This window comes from Mastomys coucha, unplaced genomic scaffold (genome assembly GCF_008632895.1).
Source record: "Mastomys coucha isolate ucsf_1 unplaced genomic scaffold, UCSF_Mcou_1 pScaffold15, whole genome shotgun sequence".
Lineage (NCBI taxonomy): Eukaryota > Metazoa > Chordata > Mammalia > Rodentia > Muridae > Mastomys > Mastomys coucha.
This window is the reverse complement of record NW_022196897.1, coordinates 98,685,052-98,712,683: the sequence shown is the minus strand read 5'-3', so window position 1 is coordinate 98,712,683 and position 27,632 is coordinate 98,685,052. Positions and strand designations below refer to the sequence as shown.

The window sequence follows — 27,632 nt, the reverse complement described above, 5'->3', positions numbered from 1 at the left end:
TCAACCTGGTAAGAGGGTCTAGTCAAAGCACTGGGAGTTGACAAGGTATCATCTCAGCCTACATGGCCCTATACTTGGACCCAATGCCAGGCAGGAGCAGGAAGCTGAACGGACGCACCTTTCCTCAGGCCACTGCTAATCACCACTGATTACAAAAAAAAAAAAAAAAAATCACTTCTTCTGCCCCACAATGCCCTGGAGTGTGCTGTGTTCTGCAGTGAACACTGGGAGGGCGCTGCGCAAATGTGGATGAGGCTTAATCTATATGTGCAACTCGTCCTATTAGATATTGTTCCACACAGGCAATTCCATTGCATCCTGCACTTAACAATGATCATATGCCATAGACTAATTTCAGCCTCTTTATGGAGAATAAAATAGATCACTGGATAGAGTAAAATTTGACCTTGCCCATCTGGAATTTAAAAATGTCACCTGCTAGCACTCCTCGGGATAATTCTGCTCTGTAGGTATCTGCTGTCAGAACCTAGAGTGTGCTCAGACATGCCTGCCACCGCTATGTTTCTTGAAGCTCAACATATCTCTTTCACCCCAGAAAGACAAAACAAAATAAAACCACCTACTTCCTCACCCCTAGTTCTTTAATCTGCCAATTTTGGTGATGTTTACATCAACAATATGTGGCTAATGTTTACTGGACACCACCGAGGTAGACACTAAAAAGTCAACAGGGAATCTGGCTCTCAAAGGAGCAATGTCAAGATCACTGGCAACTTTACACTATCCACAGAACAAGCAAAAGGGATCATTGGAGACCTTTAAGGAATGTTCACCCGGGCTTCCTAACTGAGTGCTTCGAAAATTTCCTTTAAGGACCAGGATGCAAGAAAATACTTATGGAAGGAGAACCTTGAAAGACTGAATGAATGGCTGCGTGTAGTTTCCACTTTTACAAATGCACATTCATCATGCATAGTAATTAAAGGTTAAAAAGAATCATAGCCCTAACATCCCAAAATAAGAATGAAATGCATTACTATATATCATTCCAGGATTTGGGGGGAGTTAGTGTTAAATTGACACTATATATGTATATGTACATGTATATGTATATATGACTGGTTGGTTTTGTGTGTCAACTTGACACAAGCTGGAGTTATCACAGAGAAACAAGTCTCCCCTGAGGAAATGCCTCCATTTCAGAACCAGTTGTAAGGCATTTTCTCAATTAGTGATCAAGGGTGGGAGGGCCAATTGTGGGTGGTACCAACTCTGGGCTGGTAGTCTTGGGTTCTATAAGAAAGCAAGCTGAGCAAGACAGTAAGTAACATCCCTCCATGGCCTCTGCATCAGCTCCTGCTTCCTGACCTGCTTGAGTTCCAGTCCTGACTTCCCTTGATGATGAACACCAATGTGGAAGTGTAAGCTGAATAAACCTTTTCCTCCCAAACTTGCTTCTTGGTCATGATGTTTATTCAGGAATAGAAACCCTGACTAAGACACACACACACACACACACATTTGAAACACATGTATATAATTTTTCCTTGCTTTTTTTTTTTTTGGAGACAGGGTTTCTCTGTATATTCCTGACTATCCTGCAACTCACTCTGTAGACCAAACTGGCCTGGAACTCAGAGGTCCACCTGCCTCAGTCTCCCTGCTGGGATTAAAGATGTGTGCCTTCCTTTGTGCATGCATATAGTTTAGAAGCAGACAAAAGTATTCTTCAGGGCCACTACACTGTGTATTAAACATTTTCAATAGCAGTATGCTATTCTATTCAATGATTCTAACATGATCGCTTTGACTTCATTGTTATCCACTGGAGAACTACAAAAAACTCAAGTCTCTTACAATTACTAATTATCATAAGCAGCACAGTACTGTGAGCCTTCAGTTATAAATCCCTAGAAAATGCATGCATAATTCCGGACCTTTTGATACAGGGAGGTTGAAATCTTGTGCGCACATATGTATCCATTAAGAAAAGGTTTCCTCTGTAAGACTGCTGGATCTTGTTGTTTTTAATTCCTTGACAATCACCCATAAGGTGATTTACCTAGCACCTGCACCAGTTTACATTCTCAGAAACCATGCTCAAGGGTTCTAAAAAGCCCCTAACCTTGGCAACACTTTTTTTTTTTTTAAATTTTAGAGTGACTGTCCTAATGGGTGTGTCAGCATCCCTCGCCATGGCTGTAACTACTGATGCTGGACATTTTTTGGTACACATGTTGATCATTACTGTGGTCTTTATTTATATAAAATTATATCATTTCTTCATATGGCTCTGCACTTTCCTGAAAAGTTCATAATACATCATTGCGAGTTTTTTCCCTTAAGATCTTCAAATATGTTGTTTCCTGAGGAGAATATTAACAGGAAAACAAAATTTTATAAAAAATACATGAGCAGTACTCCATTGTGTAAATGTACCACATTTTCTGTATCCATTCCTCTGTTGAAGGACATCCAGGTTCTTTCCAGTATCTGGCTATTATGAATAATGAAGACTGTTATGAACATAGTGGAGCATGTGTCCTTGTCATATGTTGGAGCATATTCTGGGTATATTCACAGGAGTGGTATAGCTGGTCCTCAGGTAATAATTTGTACAATTTTCTAAGGAACAGCCAGACTGATTTCCAGAGTGGTTGTACCAGCTTGCAATCCTACCAACAACTGAGGAGTGTTCCTCTTTCTCCACATCCTCACCAGCATTTGCTGTCACCTGAGTTTTTGATCTTAGCCATTCTGGCTAATGTGAGGTGGAAATCTCAGGGTTGTTTTAATTTGCATTTCCCTGATGACTAAGGATGTTGAACATTTCTTTAGGTGGTTCTCAGCCATTCAGTATTCCTCAGTTGAGAATTCTTTGCTTAGCTCTGTAACCCATTTTTTTAATAGGGTTATTTGATTCTCTGCAGTCTAACTTCTTGAGTTCTTTGTATATATTGGATATTAGCCCTCTATCAGATGTAGGATTGGTAAAGCTCTTTTCCCAATCTGTTGGTTGCTGTTTTGTCCTATTGACAGTGTCCTTTGCCTTACAGAAGCTTCCATTTACACAATGGAGCACTACTCAGCTACTAAAAACAATGAACTCATAAAATTCTTAGGCAAATGGATGGAACTAGAAAATTTCATCCTGAGTGACATAACCCAATCACAAAAGAACACACATGGTATACGCTCACTGATAAGTGAATATTAGCTTGGAATACCCATGATACAATTCACAGACCACATGAAGCTTAAGAAGAAGGAAGACCAAAGTATGGATGCTTCAGTCCTTCTTAAAAAGGGGAACAAAATATTCACGGGAGCAAATATGGAGACAAAGTGTGGAGCAGAGACTGTAGGAAAGGCCATCCAAAGACTGCCCCTCCTGGGGATCCATCCCATATACAGTCACTAAACCCAGACACTATTGTGGATGCCAAGAAGTGTGCACTGGCTGGTTTTGTGTCCACTTGACATAAGCTGGAGCTATCACAGAAAAAGGAACTTCAGGTGAGAAAATGCCTCAATGAGATCCAGCTATAAGACATTTTTTTTTCAATTAGTGATCAAGAGGGGGAGGACCCCTTGTAGATGGTACCATCTCTGGGCTAGTAGTCTTGGGTTCTGTAAGAAAGCAAACTGAGCCAGCCAGGGGAAGCAAACCAGTAAGAAACATTCCTCCACGGCTTTTTCATCAGCTCCTGCTTCCTGACCTGCTTGAGTTCCAGTCCTGACTTCCTTTAGTGATGAACAGCAATGTAAAAATGTAAGCTGAATAAACCCTTTCCTCCCCAACTTGCTTCTTGGTCATGATGTTTGTGCAGGAATAGAAACCATGGCTAAAACAAGTGCATACTGACAGGAGCCAGATATGGCTGTTTCCTGAGAGGTTCTGCCAGAGCCTGACAAATACAGAAGCGGATGCTCGAAACCAACCATTGGACTAACCACAGGGTCCCCAGTGGAGGAGTTAGAGAAAGGACTGAAGGAGTTGAAGGGGTTTGCAACCCCATAGGAAGAACAATAATATCAACCAACCAGATTCCCCCAGAGCTCAGGGTCTAAACCACCAACAAAGGAGTATACACGGAGGGACCCATGGCTCCAGCTGTGTATGTAGCAGAGGATGGCCTTGCTGGGCATCAATGGAAGGAGAGGCCCTTGGTCTTGTGAAGGCTTGATGCCCCAGTGTAGGGGAATTCAAGGGCAGGAAGGTAGGAGTGGTTGGGTGGGGGAACACCCTCATAGAACCAGGGAAGGGGGGATGGGAAAGGGAGTTTTGGGGGAGGGGGAACCAGAAAAGGGGATAACATTTGAAATGTAAATAAAGAAAATATTCAATGATTTTTTAAAAAATTTTTTAAAAGCATAGCAAGAGTAAAAATGAATGAATGAATGAATGAATGAATAAATAAATGAATAAATATAAAAAAGACATGAGTCAGGAGGCTAGAGGGATGGCTCTGTGATTAAGAGCATCCTGGATCCACTTGCCACCATCTACAGAGCAGCTCACAACAGGCTGTAACTCTAGATCCAGGGGTCTGATGCCAATGCCATTTTCTGGCCTCTGCAGGTGCAACATATGTACGTGTTGTACTTACACACAGGTGGGCAGACCTCATATATGTAAAATAAAAAAAAACAATAAATCTTAAAAAAAAAAGACTGAGACAAAGATAGTTCTGATCTGGGTGAACATCAGAGTCTTGATTCATTTTAAGTGGAGATCCATTTCTATTTGAATATAAACGTTGTGTTGGAGGCACACATAAAAGACTGTGAAGACAGTCAAGGGCAGCATTCCCCAAGCTGTGTGTCAAGACCCCTGCCAGGTAGACCAACTAACTCTCTTACAGGGGTAACATTTCGGCTATCCCGCATATCAGATGTTTACATCGCAATTCATAACAGTAGCAAAACTAGAGTTATGAAGTAGCAGTGAAATAATTAATGTTATGGTTGGGGGTCATCACAACATGAGGAACTGCATCAAAGGGCTGCATTAGGAAGGTTGAGAACCACTGGTCTAGAGGGAATTGCCTAGAGTCAGGGAGGTCTAGAGGCGGGACATGAGGTAGGATGCACAGGAATTCTCCCGGGAGAGCAGTTTTAATGCCTCCATGAGCTGGGGTAAGCAGGAAAGCAAAATGGAGTGACCCTAGAAACAACTTAGCTGGCAGGCAGCAACCAGCCACTGAGGAGTGTACATCTCCACAGCGGGGTGACTAACAATCACCCAGAAAGAGGGGGAAGGTAAGTGGGGTGCAGTAAGCCTGGTTGCAGATACACAGACTGAGTACAGATACATTCACCAGGCAAGGTGGGAGAATTTATTAAAGTGTTCATGAGCACCGTAGCTTGTCTGTTAGATAGAATAAGACCTGGGAACAAGGCGCTAGAATTTTCATTTTACTTCCATTCCTGTCCAGGAGCTATGCTCTGCTTTCAGGGTTAATGGGTGGGAGTCCTCGACACACTTTCTCTTGAGACTTTTGTCATTTTATCTCAATTGCTTTTTTTTTTTTTAATAAAATAACTAACAACAGCCCTTCATTCTTCACAAAGTGAGGACTCTCTGTTCTTAGTTCAAACGAGAAGGAATAAAGGAGAAAACTGTGTTCAGGAATAGTCTCATGGAAGTGCTTAATTCAAATTTAAGTATAGTCTCAGCAGAGAGAATGTTCTTGTTTTCTTTCCTTCTCAATTTTGGAGTCTCTAACTTGTTCCCAGATGCACTGTTGGTTGATATTTTTGTTATTTAGGGTGAGTATGGTTACTCCTAGTACTCCGAGGCAGGCAGAGCGAGTTCAAGCAGAGCCTGCCTGCTCTAGACAGCGAGTTTTGAGACAGCCTGGGATTTGTATAGTGAGACCTTGTCCCCCAAACAAACTAACCAATAAAAAAAAAATAAGTAGACTGGAGAGATAGCTCAGCACTTCTGAGGGTTCACTGCTCTTCTAGAGCATCCAGGCTTGATTTCCAGCATCTCTATGGCAGGTCACCATTGCTGTAGCTGCAGTTACAGGGGATCTGACACTCTTGTGGCCTCTGCAGCCTCGTGCACATGTGGGGCACGCGTAAACTCACACAGGCAAATGTATATGCATGAAAATATGAAGAAATAGATAAATAAGTCATTTTTCTTAAAAAGAAGAAGAAGAAGAAGAAGAAGAAGAAGAAGAAGAAGAAGAAGAAGAAGAAGAAGAAGAAGAAGAATGACAGCGTTTTCAAGACTTCCTCAGTGTTGTTCAGTATCTAAGCAACTCATAAATGGATCTCGAGTTCAGAAAAGTCCACAACCTGGTCATGGGGCCATGAGGGGGTCTTTCTGAAGCTTCATTCTACGGTAGATTGAGACTCAGCAGCCTAGTGTCTCTCAGACACTTCCTCTTCTAAAACCCTTGGGGTACCCTTCCTCTTCTCTGGGGGCTCTCAGATACAGTGTTGCACTGGAGGAAAAGCAGTCCCTCCATATATAGCCAGTATCCAATTTCTGAATGCTAGCTCTGCGTTAGAGGTGAAAACCCCCCGAGAGTTGTGCCAGTGCTGTTTCCTACCTGATCATAGTATCGCAGGTAGTACTTCACAACATAGTCCACCAGGTTCATCCCATTGTCCTAGGTTTTAAAGAGAAACTCAAATGACAAGCTGTTCACAGAAGACCCTGCCTGCTTCCCAGTTGAGACCCAACATCCCAGGTCTCCTCACTTATAACTTATGAGACTGAGTCATATTTCGGTTACAGACTGACCAGATTTTCCCTCCTCATTTAATCCATTTTTTTTAAAAAAATGCCAGCTATAAAAATAAATGACACTACATCATCTTTTGTGGGAGGAAAAATAATAAAACAAGACAGTAATCCTTTGAGATAATGGCAGAGGCCAATGTACAAACAAAAACAAACAAGCAAAACAAACAAACAAAAAATCCACTGCCCAATATTTCCTGGCATGCTTCCAAGACAGGAGGGGGTGGTAAATGCTGAAGGGAGCTGCATACGAGAAGAGAAAACCATCCTTCCCTTCCAACTTCTCCAGAAATGCTGCGTGCTCTTAATGGCGTGAAAAAACAATCAGGACCAGCTTAAAAGGGAAGCCAAGCCACTTTATGACCCTGGAAGGCCAGGGAGAACCAGCCCTCCCACAAGGCTTTCTTTGTGTCCTGTTCACAGGGGTCTAATTCTAATTTGCCTGTGTATTTCCCTTCCTAGCTCTCCCCTTCCCCCATGGGACGCCCAGATATGGGCTGGTTGTTTCTAAAAAGGTGGCTCTGCAGGGGTGTGGAGCCAAATGATAATCAGACTCAGAGAGTTGACAGGAGACCCCAGTCCCAATTGTTGTAGGCAAAAGAATAATTCAAATACTAGGCTCAACAGTGTCTGCCACTCAAGAATGAGTAAATTATAAAGGCCAGTACTAAATCCAAACAGATTCTAGCCTCTGTGGGATGACTGCTACAGTATGCTGTTTTATCTTGTATTGCAGTAGCAATTCAACACCTAATCACGTATGTTACCGCTAAGATAAAACATTTTATCGATGAACATGAGGTCCGATCTGAAAAAACTTACCATTTTCAAGTCAAAAGAAAGTGCAGAAGGGAAAAAGAAAACTACTTGCTTTCAGATAAATGATTACCACTGGAGGAAAGGTAAGATAAATGGGTCAGCCTATAATATTTGGTTTTAAATTATAGGTTCAGGAGAAATATAACAATAGCACATAGACAGTCAGTAAGAAAAGTAAATAAATACCCGACTTTTGACATCTTTGAGTTTGGGCAGAATTTCTAAACTATATCCATCTGCTTGCCCTCGCGTCCTGTTTCCTCCATTCATATAATTTCCAAAAGCCAGAATGAGAGCTAAGATATCCTTCACACTCTCCATGTGCAATAAGCCCTGCAATGGCAAACACAGTTATTATGGTTTAAACTGCAAACACAGTCATATTTGCTCAACTGCTAACCCTCATTAAAGTAACCAAGTCCTGTTAAGTGGCTTGTTATTAGTTATATCAACAGTTGGCAAATTCAAGATACATTTCACTCCAACAGTATCTTGGGGTGTGTGTGTGTGTGTGTGTGTGTGTGTGTGTGTGTGTGTGTGTGTGTGTGTGTCACAAACAGCCACAATTTCCTAGTTGGGCAACAAAGTTATAAGCAGGTAAGCTCTGATCCTGTTGAGAACTGAACCTTTGTGTTTATTTTTCATTATAGGCAGTTTTAATCTTGAGAAAGTACTTAAAGGTTAATAACAATGTAGCCAATCTTTGATAACTTCTGAAGTTGAAAGAGGTCAAATACCTTTGCAGGATACTTTTTGGGACTACACATCTAAGTACAGAGGAATATTCAAATTTAGGGCAGATGCAGTAGCAAGAGTGGGTGTTGTCCTCAGAGATGAATTATGATAATGCACTTTAAGGTCAGAGGTTATGTTTATTAAGTTTTTTCAAAATGCATTCTTTCTGGGAATTTGCTTCTAATTTATTAACTTTTACAATGTTAACACTGATAAGAATTCTCTTTAGCTTCCTATCTTATTCATTTTTTCTCTCTTCTTTGCTTAAAGTACAAACTTTCAAACAGAAATTCTTTTTATACGATTAACTAGATTTATCTTCTTTTTAGTTACATGTACGTGTGTGTGTGTGTGTGTGTGTGTGTGTGTGTGTGTGTGTGTGTTAGTGTGGGCATGCACATGTGGCGTGGTTGTGGGAATGCGCAAGCATGTGGAGGTCAGAAGACAACTTGCAGGAACTGGTTCTTTTCTCCCACTGCAAAGGTCCAACTCATCATCAGCGTTTTTGGCAGGTACCTTTACTCACTGAGCTCTATCGCCAGCTCAGCTTTATCTTCATTTATTTTATGATATAATAATAATAATAATAATAATAATAATAATAATAATAATAATAATGCTCAGAACTAGGCAGACTTCTTCCCTACTCTCTCGAGGGTTATTAGTGTGTGTATCATATTTTGGAAATGTTGTTTTTTTCTTCATTGAAACACATCTTATATGTTGGGGGGGGACATGCTTCCAGATAAACAACGAAATATTACAGATTTGTGGGACATACTTGACTTGTGATCTTAAGAACATGGGTGTTAGTTAAAAGGCTGGGGGTTACAATTTAGCTCTACCAAGTACAGAATGTAGTGGACACTGAAATGGATGTATATCACTCACTCATGATTACAGTTACTTCAAGCCTCCAGAATCTTTTCATTTCATGATGTAGACAGATTTCAGAGGCTCATGGGCATGGGTTCCAAGTAAAATCTGTTTGTGATTTGAAGAGTTGAACAGGAATCAAACCATGCTGCTTTGCTTCTAGTTTTTGGTACCAGTATGTACATGGTAAGATACTGAATTTTTTTTTTAGAAGAAGAAATCTGTAAAAAGCCTTACTTTCCCCTCTTCTATCTCTTCTTCAGACTATACCCTTCCTCCCCTATCCTCCATATACTTGGACAGGACAAACCCACTTAGACTAACACTCAATGTAAAGTAAATCACTAATGTTGGGTCTTCCTCACTTCCCATTTCCTATCAATAAGGGCAAACCAAACATTTAAATAGCAGACATACCTTCGAGGCCCGTGTGACAATCTCTACTTTTCGATGTAAGGATGTGATACCCTCAGAAAATACAGCCCTGAAGATTATGCACTGGGCACGTTCAGCAAAATTGGGAATCTGGGCTAACTCATGCAAAAATCTGTAAAAATAAAAACAAATCATTTTGCTTTACACAGTCATAAGGAAACTGTAAGAAAGAGAACCAATCCTGATCTGCCATGGGAAATCATAATTTTGGTTTTGTTTGGTGTACTGGCTGGTTTTGTGTGCCAACTTGACACAGGCTGGAGTTATCACAGAGAAGGGAGCTTCAGTTGGGGAAGTGCCTCCATGAGATCCAGCTGTGGGGCATTTTCTCAATTAGTGATCAAGGGGGTAGGGCCCCTTGTAGGTGGTGCCATCCCTGGGCTGGAAGTCTTGGGTTCTATAAGAGAGCAGGCTGAGCAAGCCAGGAGAAGCAAGCCAGTAAGGAACATCCCTCCATGGCCTCTGTGTCAGCTCCTGCTTCCTGACCTGCTTGAGTTCTAGTCCTGACTTCCTTTGGTGATAAACAGCAATGTGGAAGTGTAAGCTCAATAAACCCTTTCCTCCCCAACTTGCTCTTGGTCATGATATTTGTGCAGGAATAGAAACCCTGACTAAGACACTTGGCCCATGGGAATTGCTATTAGTAGGTGTGGTCTTGTTGACAGAAGTGTGTCACTGCGTAGGCAGGCTTTGAGAGCTCCTAAAGCTCAAGCTTTACCCAGTGCAGAGGAGTTATTCTCCTTCTGCATGCCTTTGGATCAAGATGCAGAACATTCATTTCCTTCTGCAGCACCATTTCTGCTTAGAGTCTGCCAATGATGCTTGCTGCCATGATTATAATGGACTGAACCTCTGAAACTGTAAGCCAGGCCCAATTACGTGTTTGTATTTATAAGAGTTGCTTTGGTCATGTCTCATTGCTTTGTTTAATTAATTTATTTATTTATAAGAGCTGCTTTGGTTATGTCTCTTCATAACAATGAAACTCTAAGGCAGAAGTTGGTACAAAGGACTGGGTTATTCCTGTGATAGGCCTGACAGTGTTTTTATTTGGAGGAATGTGGATTTGAGGACTCGGATCTGGGAAGCAGTAGGATGCTTTAAGTGGGACTTAACTGACCATCCTAGTAGGAATACTAAAGACATTGGGGGGTGATTTGAACTGTACAGCACTTACTCTAGAGGTTTCAGAGGAGAGGAATTTTAGTATGTTGCGTGGAGCCTGTTCTTATGATGTTTTAGTAAAGAATGTGGCTGCTTTTCTGGGGAGTCTGCCTCAGGTTAAGGGAGAGATTCAGATTGGTTACATTAAGGAAGGTCTCAAGAAAGTCTAGTATAGACTCTGACCTGTGGCAAACTCTTATGAAGAGAGTTTTGTTCAAGTAGATAGCACACTGAAACAGGAAAAATAAAAATATATGGCTCAAATAATAAAGTGGTACCATGAAGTAGAACTGAGCTGACTCTTGTGTTCAAGTTGATAAACAGATGAAGGGAGTGTTGACCTCAGGGCGAGATCCCATACCAAAGCTTATTGTTTATGTGTTTACAGATGAACAGAGATAGTTATATCATGTTAGGCATTATTATCTCATTATTGTTTTCACTTGGAATTTTAATCTGGAATGAACTACAATCCAGAAATAGAGGGCACACCTGTGATTCTATTCTTGCAGCTGGAAGACAAAGGCTTTGATCCAGATCTTGAGGCATAGTGGCCATGAAAAGCTTAGGTCCAGGCAAGGTGGCCTATGCCTTTAATCCCAGGAGACAGACAAGCAGATCTCTGAGTTTAGGGCTAGCCTGGTACAGAGCAAGTTCCATAGAGAAAAGCTTAGGTCCAGGTGTGCTGGATTGTGCCTTTAATCGCAGCATTCAGGAGACAGAGGCATGCAGATCTCTGAATTCAAGGTCAGTCTACTGAGAAAGTTCTAGGACAGCCAAGCTTAGGCAGTGAAAGAGTTGCTAAACAAAAAGCTGTGTCAATGTAATAGAATGATGGAGCCATGTTACAGATCCAGCAAGTAGCAGAACTCAGCAGCTTTAGCCATGTGGCTCTAGCTTTTAGAGTCAAGAGCGATGGAGTTACTGGGATTAATTGATGCTGGTTAGAGTGAAGAAATTAGTGGTGCTTAAGAAGAGACCAGCATCACTGAAGTGAAATCTGGGAATTGTTTTCTGAGAGCACAAAGAAGCTGTGTTCTAGAGAGATTCAAGGCTGTACCTTGTACTGCAGCTGGGCTTGGTAATATGTAAGAATCATCTAAGTGGTAATGCTTTTGAAAGCATGAAGGGGTCATGAAGAGCAGCTGAAGCTTGGCACTGTGAGAGGTCAGGAAAGGCCACTTGTGAAAGTGCAGCCTCAGTTGCAGGTGAAGGCCTAGGACTAAAGGGACCATGCAAAGAAGCTGAGGTTTGGCATCATGAAAGGCGCCTATGAGAGGTTATTGGTGAAGCTTAGTTGTAGTGGAAGACCCAGAGTATTAGAAATCCCAGTGCCATGGAACATGAAGAACAGCAGCAGCAGTGGAGTGGAGTCAACCAGAGCCTAGAGTGCTCCTGAGGGCAGAACTGGAGAAGTAACCCACACCCTTTGGAGGAGCCCAGAAGATCATGTGTGGATCCCAGATACTGGAACAAGAAGCTGTAAAGTTGAGGAGGCCTTGGAGACCCCAAGATGCTAGAGATGCCAGAGCCCTGAGATATCTGCTGAGGAAAACTGCTAACAGGGAGTGGAACCAGTCTGAGAGAAAGAAGTTTGTTGCAGTCAACACAGATGAAAGGAGTTGAAGAACTGAACAAGTGCTTTGACATCAGACATGGAGATACAGTTTTAGAGTTTGCCCAGCTGACTTTTGTTTTGCTTTTAGTCCAGTATTTCTTCACTATGGAAATGTTTCAGAGTGGTAATGTATATCCAGTGATGTTTGAGGTATGTGATGTGATTTTTTTATTTTGATTTTATACAAGATTACAGTTAAGTGATTGTATAAATTTCAGAAGAGACTTTGAACTTTGGACTTTTAACATTGTAGCGACTGTTATAGACTATGGGTCTTTTGAAGTTGAACTAAATGTATTTTGCACTATTCTATGGCTAGATATGGTTTCCATAGATTCATTATGTTTGAACAAGCCTATTGGGGCCAGGGTGTAGATTATAGTGGCTTGAATATTCTGGGCTCATGTGAAGTGCTGCTAGTAGATGTGGCCCTGTTGGAGGAAGCGTGTCACTTTGTAGACAGGCTTCAAGAGCTCCTAATGCTCAAGCTCTACCCAGTGCAGAAGGGTCATTCTCCTGCATGCCTCTGGACCAAGATGTAGAACTCTCAGTACCTTCTCTAACACCATGTCTGCCTGGACTCTGCCATGCTTCCTGCCATGATGATAACAAAGTAAACTTCTAAAACTGTATGCCAGCCCCAATTAAATGTTTTATTTATAAGAGTTGCCTTGGTCATGGTATCTCTTCACAACAATAAAACACAAAATAAGACAAACTCCAAGAGTACAGGTCTCATTTCTGACAGTGGGGCCTTTGTCTGGAGATCATATGCTAGTGAATAAGGCACATGGGCAGAAAGTTTATGCAAGTATCCTGAAAACATTACCCCTCGCCTGCTATCCAAGGAAGAGACTAAACCCAAGTGAAAAACCCTAGTCTTTACTGCCTGAGAAAATGGCACAATCAACCACTCTGTCATGCACACTCCTCTAGAAGTATATCTACATAGGCAGAGTTTTCATTGCCCAAAATGCCTATAGTTAAGTGATAGTTTTGAAGTGAATTGCTATTATTTTTACTCAATTACATAACTATCTATAATGGTCAATTTTTTCCCATATATGAGTTTAATTTTATGTCAATTTATCCACATAGGCACAGCTGAGAGATAGGTCAGTACTTGGAAGAAAGCAGACACCCATAAACTAGACAACCTAAAATATTTAAATAGTATGCCAAATAGCTCTTAAGAGTCAGAATTGGTTACTGCTCTGCACACAGTAGCTCACTGTCTGAGTGACTGGGCACTGGTGTCCTTTGCAATATGAAGCTGGAAGAGCCACATGCTTTTGAGGCCAGCTACCAGAGGAAAGGATATAAACTCATACGAGTTGAAACAGTTGGCTATTAACTCAGAAAGGGAGAGAATCTACTAATTGCCCTTAACTTCATTTTGTAATTGAAATGATTTTTAACTGGTATTTCTGAAAGTCTTGGTCAATTTGCAATACCATCACTTTGAAATTTTGTACTCTCTCAACAAATATAGTTTTGTAGATAAAAAAATTAAGCTACTCTCTCTGCCAAATGAAAAGGAGGAAGAGAAGGAACGGCAGGAGTAGATGGAGCAGGCAGAGCTGGAGGAGCAAGAGAAAAAGGTGGAGGGGATCTAGCTTTCTTCCTCTATTGGTAAAGTCATTGTATGTAGTACAGGACAGCCTCTAATTCACCATTCCCCTGCCTCAGTATACTCAGGTGCAAGAATTATAAGGCTGTACCACTACCATCTTCTCCACTCCTTTCTGCCCTCAATTGTGTTTTCTTGCTCTACATCCTCTTCCTTCTGCAGGTTTTTTGGTGATTTAGCAGGCTTGTTTTTTTGTTTGAGACAAGTCTTACCTAGAGCTTCCTTATAGTTTAGGCTGCCTCAAAGTTTTAATCCCCTGTATCAGCTTCCCAAGTCCTGGGATCATAGTTGTAAAATACCATTCCCTGGTAAAACTGGGGATTTAATACATTTTTAAAAAATTATTATCAGTTGTTTTTCTTATCTCCTCCAACCAGGTCCTAGACATCACTTTCCCAGCTCCGGACTTTTAAAATACTATGGAAATGAAACATGGAGGGCTTCTAGTAGAACACTCTCGCTCCCTTATCTTCAGGCTCGGTACCTGCAGGCACAGTTATCATCATACTATACATTATATGATAGCAGTGAATGAAATACAGAAGTAGTGCACAGGGACAGGAAGAAAATAATTAGCCTTCCTTTGTAAATGTTTCTCTCATAAGTACAGTACAGCATTGACCAACTGAGTCATTTATCACGAGTGACATCAGAGCTGTCGCCAGTTTTCACAAATGGTGAGTTGTCAACATCTCTGGGGACTGGTAGTGTTTGGTTCTGTGATGAATTTTGAAAAGATTTACTCCTTTGGATAATGAGGACTACTTCAGAAGATGCTCTGAATTCCTCCCCTCCCAAAATGGATCATGTCATCTCTTCATACCCCACTAGGTAGGGGCTGGTGAGATGGCTCAGCGGGGAAGAGCACCGACTGCTCTTCGGAAGGTCATGAGTTCAAATCCCAGCAACCACATGGTGGCTCACAACCACCCATAATGAGATCTGACGCCCTCGTCTGGTGCGTCTGAAGACAGCTACAGTGTACTTACATATAATAAATAAATAAATCTTTAAAAAAAAATTGAACACACTAGTAAAGCAGCCATAGACAGCACATGTGTGCAAACAGCGATAACTCAGGTCACTCCATAGGACACAGAGGAGAGGCCGGTATATGCTGGAGGAAAAGCCACTAATTGTCCCTCAGATGAGCCACAGGATCCATTTGTGGAAACAAGACTGGAGGCTACTCAACAAAGAAAAGATTAAAAACCTGTTAGGATCGGGGTTTGCTCTGAGAAGGTTCTCATCTTCAAGTCCCAAGTCTCAAGGAGTTGGGAGGGAATGGCAGATGGAGGGATTTGGCTTTTATATAGAGTCTGCCACTGCTAATGGTGTCTAATGCATTAGCCATGGTTACCAGTTCTTCAGGTGTATGTGAAGGCTTTACAGGTACACGATAAGGCCCAGGAACAGGGTTTAGCTTAAACATGGTTCCTTTTGATACTGCAAAAACCAAACCCATATTACTGAAGTGTGTGAAAGATGTGATCAGCTTCGGGGAGCAATGTTGGCTGTGGTCACTGAGCACCCATGATGCTGTGCATGACATGCCTGAGGATAAGAGAGGCGAGCTTGGTGAAAGTAAATGGGAGTTTTGTACTCTGAATTGCACTTTATTCCAGAGCAAACAGAGGGTTTTAGACAGAAACGTCATACTTTTAAATTTTTATTTCACACAAGTCACCATCGTAGTGGCTTGGCTACCTGGAAACATTAGTAGATCTCAGGCTGGGAGGACTGGGAGTCACTGCTGGGACCTTTGGAGGGGGATGTAAGAGAGCTTGTGGGGATGAAGGAGAATAAGTGGATGAGAGGGCTGGGAAGGCTGGAAGACCCTGAGTGACCGATCCATCCCTCGTGATGCTGGAGGAGGCCAAGGTGACTTGTGGGATTTGGGCTTAGGAACATTTTGGAAATTTTAAAGATATAAAACACCAAAGAAGTAAAATTAGAAAAGAAAACAGATGATTTTATGCAACTTTTAGCACAAATGTAAGCAGGCAAAGGCTTCGAGGAAAGGCACCATTATCTTTTTTTCTCATTTGCCTGGCAAAGTAGCAAAAAGAAAGCTCATCGCAAAGGCTATGCAGACCCAGTGTCTATTAAGCATCTGCCCCTTTCCCCCTCGTGTTTTATGTTCTACCCATAAGTGCTGGGATAATAAGACCCCCCCCCCGACACAGTCTATTGACTAGTAGGCCTTCATATTTATAAATATCCATGGACGAGCTTTCCTTTGGACTACTCTACAGTTACATTCCAGCTTCTATAACAGAAAGGGTAGAGGGAACACGAATGAGTGAGCTTTCCTTCCTTATTCTGCGTGGCTCGTTTCCCCAGGAAGGACTACAGCTCAGCTTGTAACCACAAGAGAAGGCCTGTGGCTCACTTTGTATGGCTTTTACCGTCACAATGGCAATTCAGCTGACAGAGATGGTGATGCTGTGTGATCCAGGCTTTGAAAAGAAACCAATCTTGTCTATCATCATTGCCCCAAAACATGGATAGTGCGATCTATGGTGTGTGTTCCACAGGGGTCACATCCACTTTACAATGTATCCTGTACTCTAGGGAACAAACCAGCTATGGACCCCTGTGAATGAGCTTAAGATAGTGTGTACAGTCTCCTCACTGCAGACCATACAAGGCCAGCACCTTTCGGCCTCATCAGGAATGCCTCCATCCCTCCTCACTAACATCTCAAGGCAGGATATGAAGGGAGTCAAGGGGTATCCCTGGAGGGAGTGGCTCTCAGACAGCCAGGTCCTGGGCAGATGACACCTCTGTGAGAAATGGCTTTCTAAATCTGGCACTGGGGTGTAAGAGTTGATGAGGTGAGTGATGAGCCCAGCTGCTCAGAGCTGTGATTTATAGGACTGGGCACTGCAGGGCTCTTAAGAAACTGAAATGCTAAACTCCATGATTCATATTTTCCAGTATGTAAAACATGCTTATAGTCCACTCCCTGGGAATCAGTGGCAAATAAATTGTCCAAGAGCCAGAGTCTGGCACAGATCAGACAAAAGCTGCCTTCAGAGAGGATGGGGAGCAAAGGTGAAGTGTGCATGGGTCTGGAGACCTCTACCTCTCCATGTTAGTCCCCTGAGCCCAGTCTGCCACCTGAGCAATCCCACATGACAGGCATCTTTGCCTTCAGTAATAGCTCTAAGTGTTCATGGCGTCAGCACAATGGCCCACCAAACTTTCAAAATGCTTATCTAGCTAGACCATCAGTGTAGGGGAAAAAGAATAAAAAGAAGTACACTAATTAGTTACCACCATTATTCTATGTCCTGGCAATTAGTGCTGAGAAACGATGCTGGGAGGTTGTACCACAAAAGGCAGAGGAATTCCTCTCTTGGAGACACACACTGTTCATTTAACATCAGTGGTCCATTGTATCTCACCCTCTTGGTTTATGGCAGGTTTTATTGAGTGGGTTGAGTGTGGATCAATTAGAGCTCACGGACCAAACTCAATCTGCCATTTGTATTTGTGTGACTCATAGTTTTCACACTTTAAATGGTTGTAAAAATAAAAAAGTATAGAGTATTTTTGTCATGAAAATTCAAATTCTAAATAAAAATTATTGGGTCCAGCTGTGTCCCTTTGCTTATATATTATTATTATCTGTGGTTGATTTTGAACCATGATGGTCCAGTGGCCAACTTGAGGAGCCATGCCAGATCCTTTGACCCACAAAGTATAAAATATTATCTGGTCTTTTACAAGGGAAAGTTGTCAACTCCAGACTTACCATTTTATCCCACAATCTGGAATAGCTAACCCTACCTTAATGCTTGCTATGCCCTATCATCTCCAGACACCACACAAGAGACCATGTCAGTGCCTTCATATCTTATTATTAATCAACTTCTCATTTGAGGATTAGTGATGTAACAGGAGTGAATTCCCAGCAAGTAAACATGGCTTCTGGCTGAGTGGCAGCAGCCGAGGTGGAGGCTGGTAATGCTGAAGGCTAAGGTCAATGAGACAAAAGTGCAGAGGAATCCCATCTGAGTAGATCTTGGTCTTCGGCTGTGAGGACCAGGTTTAAGGGACAATGGTCTGGGCTCTAGTTCCATGTGAGAAGACATCATCACAAGGTTCATAAGCTTTCATCGAGGCTTGACTGACTGGATTGGGCAAACTTAGGATCTCTTACAAACTACCTCACCAGTCAGTCAGAGATATTTTCTTCTGGGTCTGGATGTCTATGAGAACTGAGGCATCAGAGAGGTCACAAACATTAGGCATAGAGTATAAGACAGAGCCGTGGGTGCCTGTAGGGTTAGCCTGTTAACATTCTATCTACCTTCTGTTTCCCCTTTGCTTTCTGTAGTCACCTCTCTCCTGGTGTAGAAGGCTTGCAAGCAACAAGAAACACTCAAAATAGCATCAGGCACAAGAGCTCCAAACCAGAGACACATTTGTAGTCTTAGCCCCTAAGTGTTTTGCTGGGGACTCCCAGGAATTCATGTGTGACTTGCAGACCTCAAGGGTCTAGCAATTAAGTTACCAAGATATGCAGCAGAGGTCTGAGCTCTCAGTTTATGGGAGATGATACGGCAAACCAGAACTAGCCACCCTAGAGAATATATGGATTGAGTGGGCCAAGGGGATTGGGGACGAGAAAGACCTAACCTAATCAGCAGGAGTGGAGAAGGTTGTGGTAAACCTGCTATACTCAGGGCTACATTTACTGAGCATGACATTTAAGAAAAGCAGTTGAAATTCAGTGACGCTGATATCTTTTTAATGCATCAGCAAAACTTGAGGTGGAGCAGTAATGCCTTCTTTCCTTCCTCAGTTGCCCTTTTAGCGAAAATGTTTAGTCTGGGAGGAATTAAGTTGCTAGAACAAGAGAGGGGAGGGATGTGGGGTGAGAGCAGGGGGAGACACAAGCTGCACCAGACAGCCCGGATCTCAGCAGCCTTCCTGGCAGCCGACTCATCCTGCCGGATGACGCTGTCTCAACTCAGTTCTCTACGCCCATTAGAGTCGATGTTCACAGCTGTGAGGCAGACAGATGGAGCTTGGAGCTCTCCTTTCAGACTAACCAAAGGTAGTTCAAGTATGCTTACTGTTCTGGTTTGTCCAGCAGCTTCAAGTCTTCCTCTTTGGATGTCTCATAGTACTTTCTTATTTTAGTCAGTTCATCCTCCTGGGCTCGCTGCATCAACAGGAGAAACAACATACACATACAGTCACAAAGTCAAAGAGGATCAGCCTGAAACCACAGGAATCCAGATGTGATCCCATCTCCCACTGCACTGCCATCACCTGAGCCTCACCCTATGCATAAGAAAACTCTACCAGTTGGGCCCAGAAAATCCTTCTGGGTCATTTTGATACATGTCCAAGTTTGGCATTTACCAGCTAAAGCAAATGGTCATAACAAGTGTGTGCATCTAGACACACAGGCCAGGGCAGCTGACAGCTACATCTGAGTCTCCTCTGGGCAGCTGTGGGACAAATTGTCCTAACTTTCTTTTCCCCAGAACAGCAGTTCTATCTTGCACTTCCGTGTCTCACACAGGCTTCATACACTGTTAATATGTAGTCACCACCTTTCCTTTTCCTGAATTTCAGTAAGGGTACATTGTTTACATCAGTCATTTAGGAGTTCAATCACATTCTTCATGATTTACCCAACATTTTCAGTTGTGTACAGACTGCCTCTGATGCATGTTAACAATCACTGGCTATGTGCATACTCTTGCACCTATGGTAACAACAGAAAGCCTCAGGAAGGCATTGTGCTTTCAATAGAGTTCGTTATCACCAATTACTATATCCCTATTACTAATTCCCCAAGGCTTCCACTATGCTACTGGTAGTGAGTTTCTGACTCAACAGTGTACTGTTAACTCCCATTGGTCTGATGCCTGGGAGCCTTACTTGTGAGAACTACAATAGAAACAGGTAAAAAAAAAAAAAAAGTTCCCACCTAGTACTAAGTACTTTCTTACAAATATGCAGAATATGAAAATAGGTAAGGAGTAGCTGGATTATATTAGACTATGGATAATTAAGGTCCCAGGGGACATAAATATTTAGCTGAGTCATTCTGTGAGCTGAGTGACCACAGCATGCATGTCACCAGGTCCCAGTTATCTGAAGATTGCTGTGGTTTGGAGTTCCATCTATGTATCTACATCCTGAGAGTCAGTGAACCAGAACAATTGACAATCATGGAAAGTCTGACTCTCCAGTATTATCTCTTCACAGGAGCTTACGGACTTCTCTGGTTGTTTCCACTTACAGTAAAACAAAACAAAAACAAAAAACAAACAAACAAAAAACCCTAAAAAAACAAAAAAAAAACCCTAAAGATTGGTGCACTGCAGTGATGTTTCTTAAACATAATTCATCATGTCCCTAAACTGTGCAAATCAGCTTTGAAAGAGGGGCTCTTGGCTCCATGAGAAACATTCACAGGATACTTAGATCAAACTCTTGTTCAATACAAAAAAATCAAGTAGAGTCCCACTATAATCTACATTGTATTAAAACAACAAAACTTAAGAGGATAAGCTGTTTAAGCAACTGTCCCTACCAGTAACACCAAGTAGGCAATGATAGTGCTGGTCCTCAAACTTAGGACTCTCTGATTTTAAAACTAGAGCACACAGTTGACATCCAAGGCTGCCTCCTGCATTTAATGTCATCAGCTCATCTGGTAGGAGAGCAATCATCCAAGTCTCTATTCAGATCCCTATTCTTCACACTAAGACACTGGAGGGTGCCAGCATCAGCATCAAATAGGAGGTTTTCATTCACTCTGTCAGCAAGTACTAGGGCTGGACCACATCTGTGGTCTCTGCCATGAACCAGTCTGCCTTGCTGGTGTCAGATGATCTACTAGGACAGACACTACAGTAGGAGTTAACATGCAAATCTACTTCTCAGTGGTCCAATCTCCTCCATGCAGAAGCTCAAATCCTATCAAAGAACAGGAAAGACTCCGTGACATCGAGGGTAGAAGGGAAAGATGGAGCCTCCAGCCCTGTATGCTGTTCACACTCACATTTTCATATAAGGCTGCTAAAGTCTCCAGGTCAACCACGGAGTCATCCACATTAAATATAGCTGTCAAAAAGAAAGAGGAAAAGGGGATAAAGGCTTTGACTTGATTCCAACATCAGTGTTCACCCCAGGCCCAGCTTTCCCACAATATAACCCTGAACTTCTTATCCAGGCTCTGCCTGACAGTCTGTGTTCCCATTATTCTCATACCAGGGGTGGTAGGTGTTCATTTGAAAACAAATCCATAATGGTTCCTATGGCTGGCCTGAGCCTTGGCCCTGCCTTATTTAATTCTTTGGGCTTTGAGTCCTTTCTGCAGTTTAATTTAGGCTCCACAGGAGAAGTGTTTGTGCTTTTAAACTAAATCATTTTGGAGGTTTGAAGCACAATTTTAAATCTTTCTTCCCGGCTGGTAATTGAAGAGATTTAGCACTTAATGCAGAAGAATTGACTCTTGCCCATTACCAGTAAAGGAAAGAGAGAGAGAGAAAAAAAAAGACAATGTTGGCAAATTAAATGAATTCAGGCATGTGATTTCAGGCACCTTTCTGTGGCTACCACAAACATCTTGTTCAGATTAAAAAAGACAAGAAAGAATAATCATTGCATCAACAGCAAATTAAGATCATAGAAACCTCCCAAGAGCCAGTACGAAGGTAAGGTTTTATTCCCGTGTTTTTGTTAGGATTCTGCCTTTTGGACTGTCATTTTACTGTGAGCTGTACACTTATGATTTCATCTGTGGCGGTTTCTTTCCAGTTATGTTTGGATACACATGCAACAGATTTTTAAAGCCTTAATGGAATTGGCTATCAAAGTGTTTGAAATTAGCTGGGCCCACATCTTTAAATAATTATTCAAAACTAATAAGGTTTGTCCTCTCAGCCTTACCACCCTTCCCTGGCTTTACATTGTGAAATTAACCAGCACGCTAGTAAATTTTCTCTGTGGCAGGCTAATTAATTTTATTAAACCAGCCAGTGATACTTAGAAAGCCTTAAACCTCTGTTCTCGAGCTCCTCGGTTCCTTCCATTACACCACATTTCCCTGGAGTATGCAAAGATCAAGGCAAAGGGCAGGTTGCTTCTGAATTTGTTCTATTTGTCTTGTCTCTTGTTTTTTCCTTCCCTCTGTCATGTAGAATCTCCTTCATCGGCCACTTTTTCTCTAACTTGCATGCTCATCCACAAGCTATTTCTAGACTTGTGGATGAGAACTAGGGAAGATCCAGAGCCTACTGGCAAGGTTCTACCAAGGGACAAAACTGCACTTCCATAAAAGCTGGGGTGACCACCCCACACCCACCCCAAGGTGGTTTTAGGAAAGAATGAGAGAACTTAGCCTCTCAGGACTCGTGCATTGTTGGTGGCAATAAAACAGATCCACTAACTGGTCCTATGGACGACACATTTCTGAATGGCTGTTGTTTTTAAAAACAAACAAAAAAAGAAGAAGCCAGGAACAACATTTATTTCATGTGAACCCCAATATTCTGTTTTTAAAAAATAACTGGTATAAATGAATAACAAAAGGCCCGACTATAAAGGAAGTTTTTAAAGGGAATGTTTGCTTAAAAGAATCATATACATCCTGAGGGCTGTCTCTGAGCTTAAAAGAAAGCATGAATCAAACTATCTCTGTCACCAAGAGAGAGAAGCACCTGAGAGGTCTTCCACAGCCTTTCACACTGAATACACGTTTGCTTTTAAACAGTCGCATGGTTGATTTCAGAGAGATACAAGGTTTGGTGGTTTGTACTACTGAGCACCAGGCAGCAAAAAGAAACTATGAAGGAAGGATGGGCCTAGAGACAGCCTGAGCTCTGGAGAAGTCCTTCAGCCATTCGTGCTCCCAGGCACCAAATAATTATTTGTTGAGTGTGCCTTAAAATTAGGTTTCTGGAAATTGCTTTTCAAGGCCATGGATATCTAAGACAAAAATGTTGGTGATACTTAAAGTATCTGATCTCATGATATTAATGTCTCAGATTGAGGGACAGAGCATACATGACTGCAGGACTTCAGGTGGCAATAAGCTTTAAGGGAAGTAACCTGGGCTGGGGCTATAGGTTAGCAATAGAGCAGTTGCCTAGTGTGCGCAGGTTCCTGGGTTTGATCCTTAGCACCCAAAAGTACAGGAAAACAACAACAAAGAACAAAGCAGGCAAAGGTGTGCAACGGGAGATCACATGATCAAGAAAGCCTCCTTGAGAGAGGGGACAGTTAAGACCTAAAAAAAAAAAAAAGGTTAATTTTGTCAATATCTTGGCAGAAAAACATTTCAGGGAGAGATGACTGCAAAACCAAGATTCTTTTGTGGGGGAAGTGGGTGGTCAGTGGGTTCTGAAGACAAAAATGCCTCGCATGAACAGAGAGAGCCTTATTCATTTCGAGAGCCAAGTGGTAGGGAGGTTGTTGGGACCTGAGGTTATTTGTAAAACAGACCTGATATCCCTTATTCCTAAATGAAAGAAAATATTGAGTGAAATATCATCTATGTATATGTACATATACATACACACACACACACACACGCACACACACACACACACACACGCACATATATATATATATATATATATATATATATATATACTTGGTTGCCACGGGACATAAAGTATAAGCTTATAACAGAACCTAAGGACAGCCTATAATGAATATGACTTTAAAAACAAGCTTGCATATAAATGCCTTATTTCCTAATGTCCCTAAGAAGTGGAGAAGACTGGAACTACCAGAAATTCATACTGTAATTCCAGTTTCCAATAACTCTTCAGAGTTTCAGATACTCTTTTCTAGGATCCTCTCTTGGTCCTTCCTATAAGACTGCACTGAAGGCATAACTCTGGAAGCTTTCTCAACATGGCAAGAACAGGTCAGATATCTCAAAGTTATGAGGACTGTTGTCTGAAATATCTTAAAGAAAATGCAATTGCATCAAGACCTATTGATACAGGTAACCTACTGCTGACCTCTATGTCCAATCCTTCCAAAAGCCATCCTTCGTCAAACCACCAGAGGCAGACAGAGAGCTGGCTACCTGGTTAAGTAAAGCAGGAGCAAGTTAGTGAGTCTGTTCATGAGCTGGCTGCTGGTTTGTTTCTTTGCAGTGCTGGAGATTGAGCCTAAGGCCAAGCACACGCTAAGCAAATGGTCTATCATGGAGCTATCACCCCAACTGTTCTTGTTTAATACATGTCTCAAGATTCCTTGGTGTTTACAATACCTCAGTTGCCTCTCTTTCAAGTATTGGATGATTCCTCATCCTGGTTTTAAAACTCATTATGTCCTCCATGCAGTCTGTAGTCTCATCTCTGAACCCCTCCTCCATGAAACCTGGGTATAACTCTCCATCTCTCATCATACCCTAGTTCCTTCTCTTTCCTCACCCACCAAGGCCCAGGACTCAGAGATTCCCTGCCCCGGAAGGACGACTTTGGAATTTCACAACACATACTCCTCAGTCTGCCATAGTACCTCCTCATATTTTCAATGGAGTGAAGACAGTGCAATGTAAGAATGTGCCTTGTGCTAATTACACAACAGTTTCTCTCCTCCACTAGATGAGTTGAGTCCTGGAGCCAGAGATAGTTCCTCAGGCATCCTGACCAGTCTTCCTGGAATGAAATAGGTACAAAACAATGCTGTGTGTGTGTGTGTGTGTGTGTGTGTGAGAGAGAGAGAGAGAGAGAGAGAGAGAGAGAGAGAGAGAGAGAGAGAGAGAGAGAGAGAGAGAGAGAGAGAGAGAGAGACAGAGAGAGACAGAGAGAGACAGAGAGACAGAGAGAGACAGAGAGAGAGGGAAAGAGGGAGAGAAAGAGGAAGAAGGAGAGAAAGAGGGAGGTGGGGGGAGGAGCATGATGTAGGGCTCCCAAAGACTCTTTGGTGCTATCTCTGCCAAGCTCTGGAGACTCAAGGAACTGGGAGGTAAAACCATACTGAGAAACAAACCCAGATCAAGGGAGAAGGCCCATACCACCTCCACAGAAGCACACAGAGAACAGATCTTTCTCCCCTGGTCAATGGAGGAGTGGAACAGAGGAAAGAGAATGCTCAAGGAGAAACAAAAGAAAACTGAACATACAGAGGCCAGTTCCGTCCTTTTGTCAGTTTCCAGTAAAGCTGAACGTGTCAACCGACACAGAACCAAAGACTAAAGTGCAATTCAAAGACAGAGGAAGCAGTTTCGAGAGATCTGGTTACTCCTGGAATCTTCAGGAGATTAAATTACTTCTATTTTTTTTCCTTCCTATAGCAAGTTCATGGAAGGTTAGGCTGAGCCACAGGACTAAAACGTAAAAGCCCCAAGTCTTTGGGGAGATCTGTCATACTTGGACATGGTCAGTTTCCTATTCACCAAGTGTAGTCTAGGTGTTGGGGGTGGTGGCAGGATCCGTATGTCTAATATGCCTTGGAATGTTTACATAAATAAACAACCCCATCAAATCAATCCTGTAAGCATTTGTATTCAACTTAGAAACCATTACATAAACCTATTTAGTTAGTTAACTGCTGACCACAGTCTTCGATTAAAACATTTATGGAGTTCCCTGGGATCAGACTGCTTCCTCTGTTTTCTACTAGAAAACACGCCTTCTTGACTGAAGATGTGGGTCAATGGTAAAGGGCTAGTGCGCATTAGGCCATGGGGTCAATTGTCAGTACGACAAAACAGCAAGCGAACAAACTCATCTCTCTCTTTTCTCTGTCACTCTTCTGTCCCCCACACATAGATGTCCAACTTTCATTTTGTAAACCAAATCAACCAATGACTGCTCAAACATCTCTCTTGCAAGCCACAAAACTTTCCTACAGTAATCCTAGCTTTGGTTCCATCTGCAAAGGGCTCATTATTCCAACACTCCTGCAGACGGTGTCAGAAAGGTGAAGTGTCAAAGCCACAAAGGGGGGACCCCAGCCGTTCTCTGCTACTGCAATATCAATCATGGCTGGTGGGTTTCACTTTTATCTCCCTCCCTCCTTAGTTGTCCCCGCCTCACACTGTCAGTTCAGTTCGAATATTTCACCTACACCTCACAATATGTCAAAAGGAAGGAGACACACGCTGGGAAAAGCCGGGAGTTTTATTGGGTTCTTTTACCTTTAAAAAAATCTGTTACTTGGTCAAGTCTGGTTTCTGGGCTTCTTTTTTTCGCAGGGAAATTGAGGCAAACATTTTTATGTGATCCTCTGGTGCCTGCTCTGTACTCCAAGGATTATATACACAAGGATCATTAGAGTACTGTTTCACCCATTAGGATATAATAACCGTCAGCAGGGACAAAAAGCAGACTGGTATCACAAATTCAAACTAACAGGCGCACATAAAAACTATGCAACTGCCTGAGGCACATGTGAAGGTCAGGGTCTTACACAACAGGCAAGCGCTCTCACTGGTTCTCCTGTCACAGAAGCAAGAAGAACCTACAAGGGTTCTTTCATCCCTTCGGCTCTTCCCCACTCTGAGCAAAACTCTATCGCTGAGTGTACCGTGTCCAAATAAATAGTGTGCTTGCTAGTTGAAAGATATGTGGCTAGAAAACCAAGTAAAACGCGAAGAGTGTCACAAATATTTCTTCCTTGGTTTTCTTCTGATGGTGCTGGAATTGAATCCAGGGCTTTGCTCATGCTTAGAACTACTCTACTACCGAGATATATCCCCAGCTTGGGAGACGCTCCTTTATACCTGAAGGATCATCTCCAGGCAAGAGCCTTTGTCACAGACTAGCCAAAGAAAGTCTGGTGATCCAAAGTTTGGATGTTACCAACAGACAGGCTTGCACTGGCTCACCAGGTCCCCAAGGCTGCCGCCTTTAGGGTAATTGTTATGCAGCCCAGTTTATGCCTTTGTATTTCCTTAAGTAGCTGACAAGATTGCCTTGTACAGAGTGACTGGTAACCAGCACAAATGACTTAGATCTTTTATCAGCGGGGGTGGGGGGAAATGGGACGGACAGAGAGGGCTACAGTCAGTTGACTCTGTTAGTGAGCCTTGTTTTGTTGGCAATGTTAACTGCGAAGCAGCAGATCTAAAACTTAGTTGTTTTGCTTAAAATTGCTCAATTTCTTTTTAAGGGATCAACAACAGTCACTGGTTACTAAAAGAGAGAAAAAAAAGAAAGAAAAGTTAATTAGAAGAATTTGGATTTTAAAAACTCTGCCTCTCTCAAGAAATTGAAAAAAAAAAAGAAGAGAAAAAAAAAGAAAAAAGAAAAAAGAAAAAAAAATTACCCTCCCAGGCTCAATCAAGCAGAAAGGAATCGAGATCGAGATGAGATTCATGGGAGGGCAATGGTGGATTCTGAATGCTGATGAGAGAGAGGGGGGTGTGTGAGGGAAGGAAGGAGAGAGAGAACGTGAGCTCAATTCTCACTGCTTTGGCTCCCAACTATGGAAGCCACTACTCTAAGGGAGCTAGCTGGGAGTCCGTCCATATAGTAAGAGGAAGGGACAGGGCAGGCAGAGAGGAGTGTGGAGGCAAAGTTGGGAAGAACCATTCTGAGGTGAGATCTCCTGCCTCTTCTGTCTTCACAGCAGCAGAATCCTCTAGGGAGCATTCCTCACACTGCTAGGATACCCCACTCCCCCTGCCCCCCCAGTCA

General features: G+C 42.3%; 1 protein-coding gene across 12 annotated transcripts in view; it reads right to left on the bottom strand.

Moving 5' to 3' along the window:
- Fmn1 (formin 1) overlaps positions 1–27,632 on the bottom strand; it is a 370,679-nt gene that overhangs the window by 114,952 nt on the left and 228,095 nt on the right. For all 12 annotated transcript variants that reach the window (XM_031371363.1, XM_031371365.1, XM_031371369.1 and 9 more), the window contains 5 exons: positions 21,032–21,093; positions 19,086–19,174; positions 9,569–9,698; positions 7,727–7,873; positions 6,528–6,587 (listed from right to left, as the gene is read on the bottom strand). In XM_031371363.1, coding sequence (XP_031227223.1) covers positions 6,528–6,587; positions 7,727–7,873; positions 9,569–9,698; positions 19,086–19,174; positions 21,032–21,093 — 488 coding nt within the window. The remainder of the gene's footprint in view (positions 1–6,527; positions 6,588–7,726; positions 7,874–9,568; positions 9,699–19,085; positions 19,175–21,031; positions 21,094–27,632) is intronic.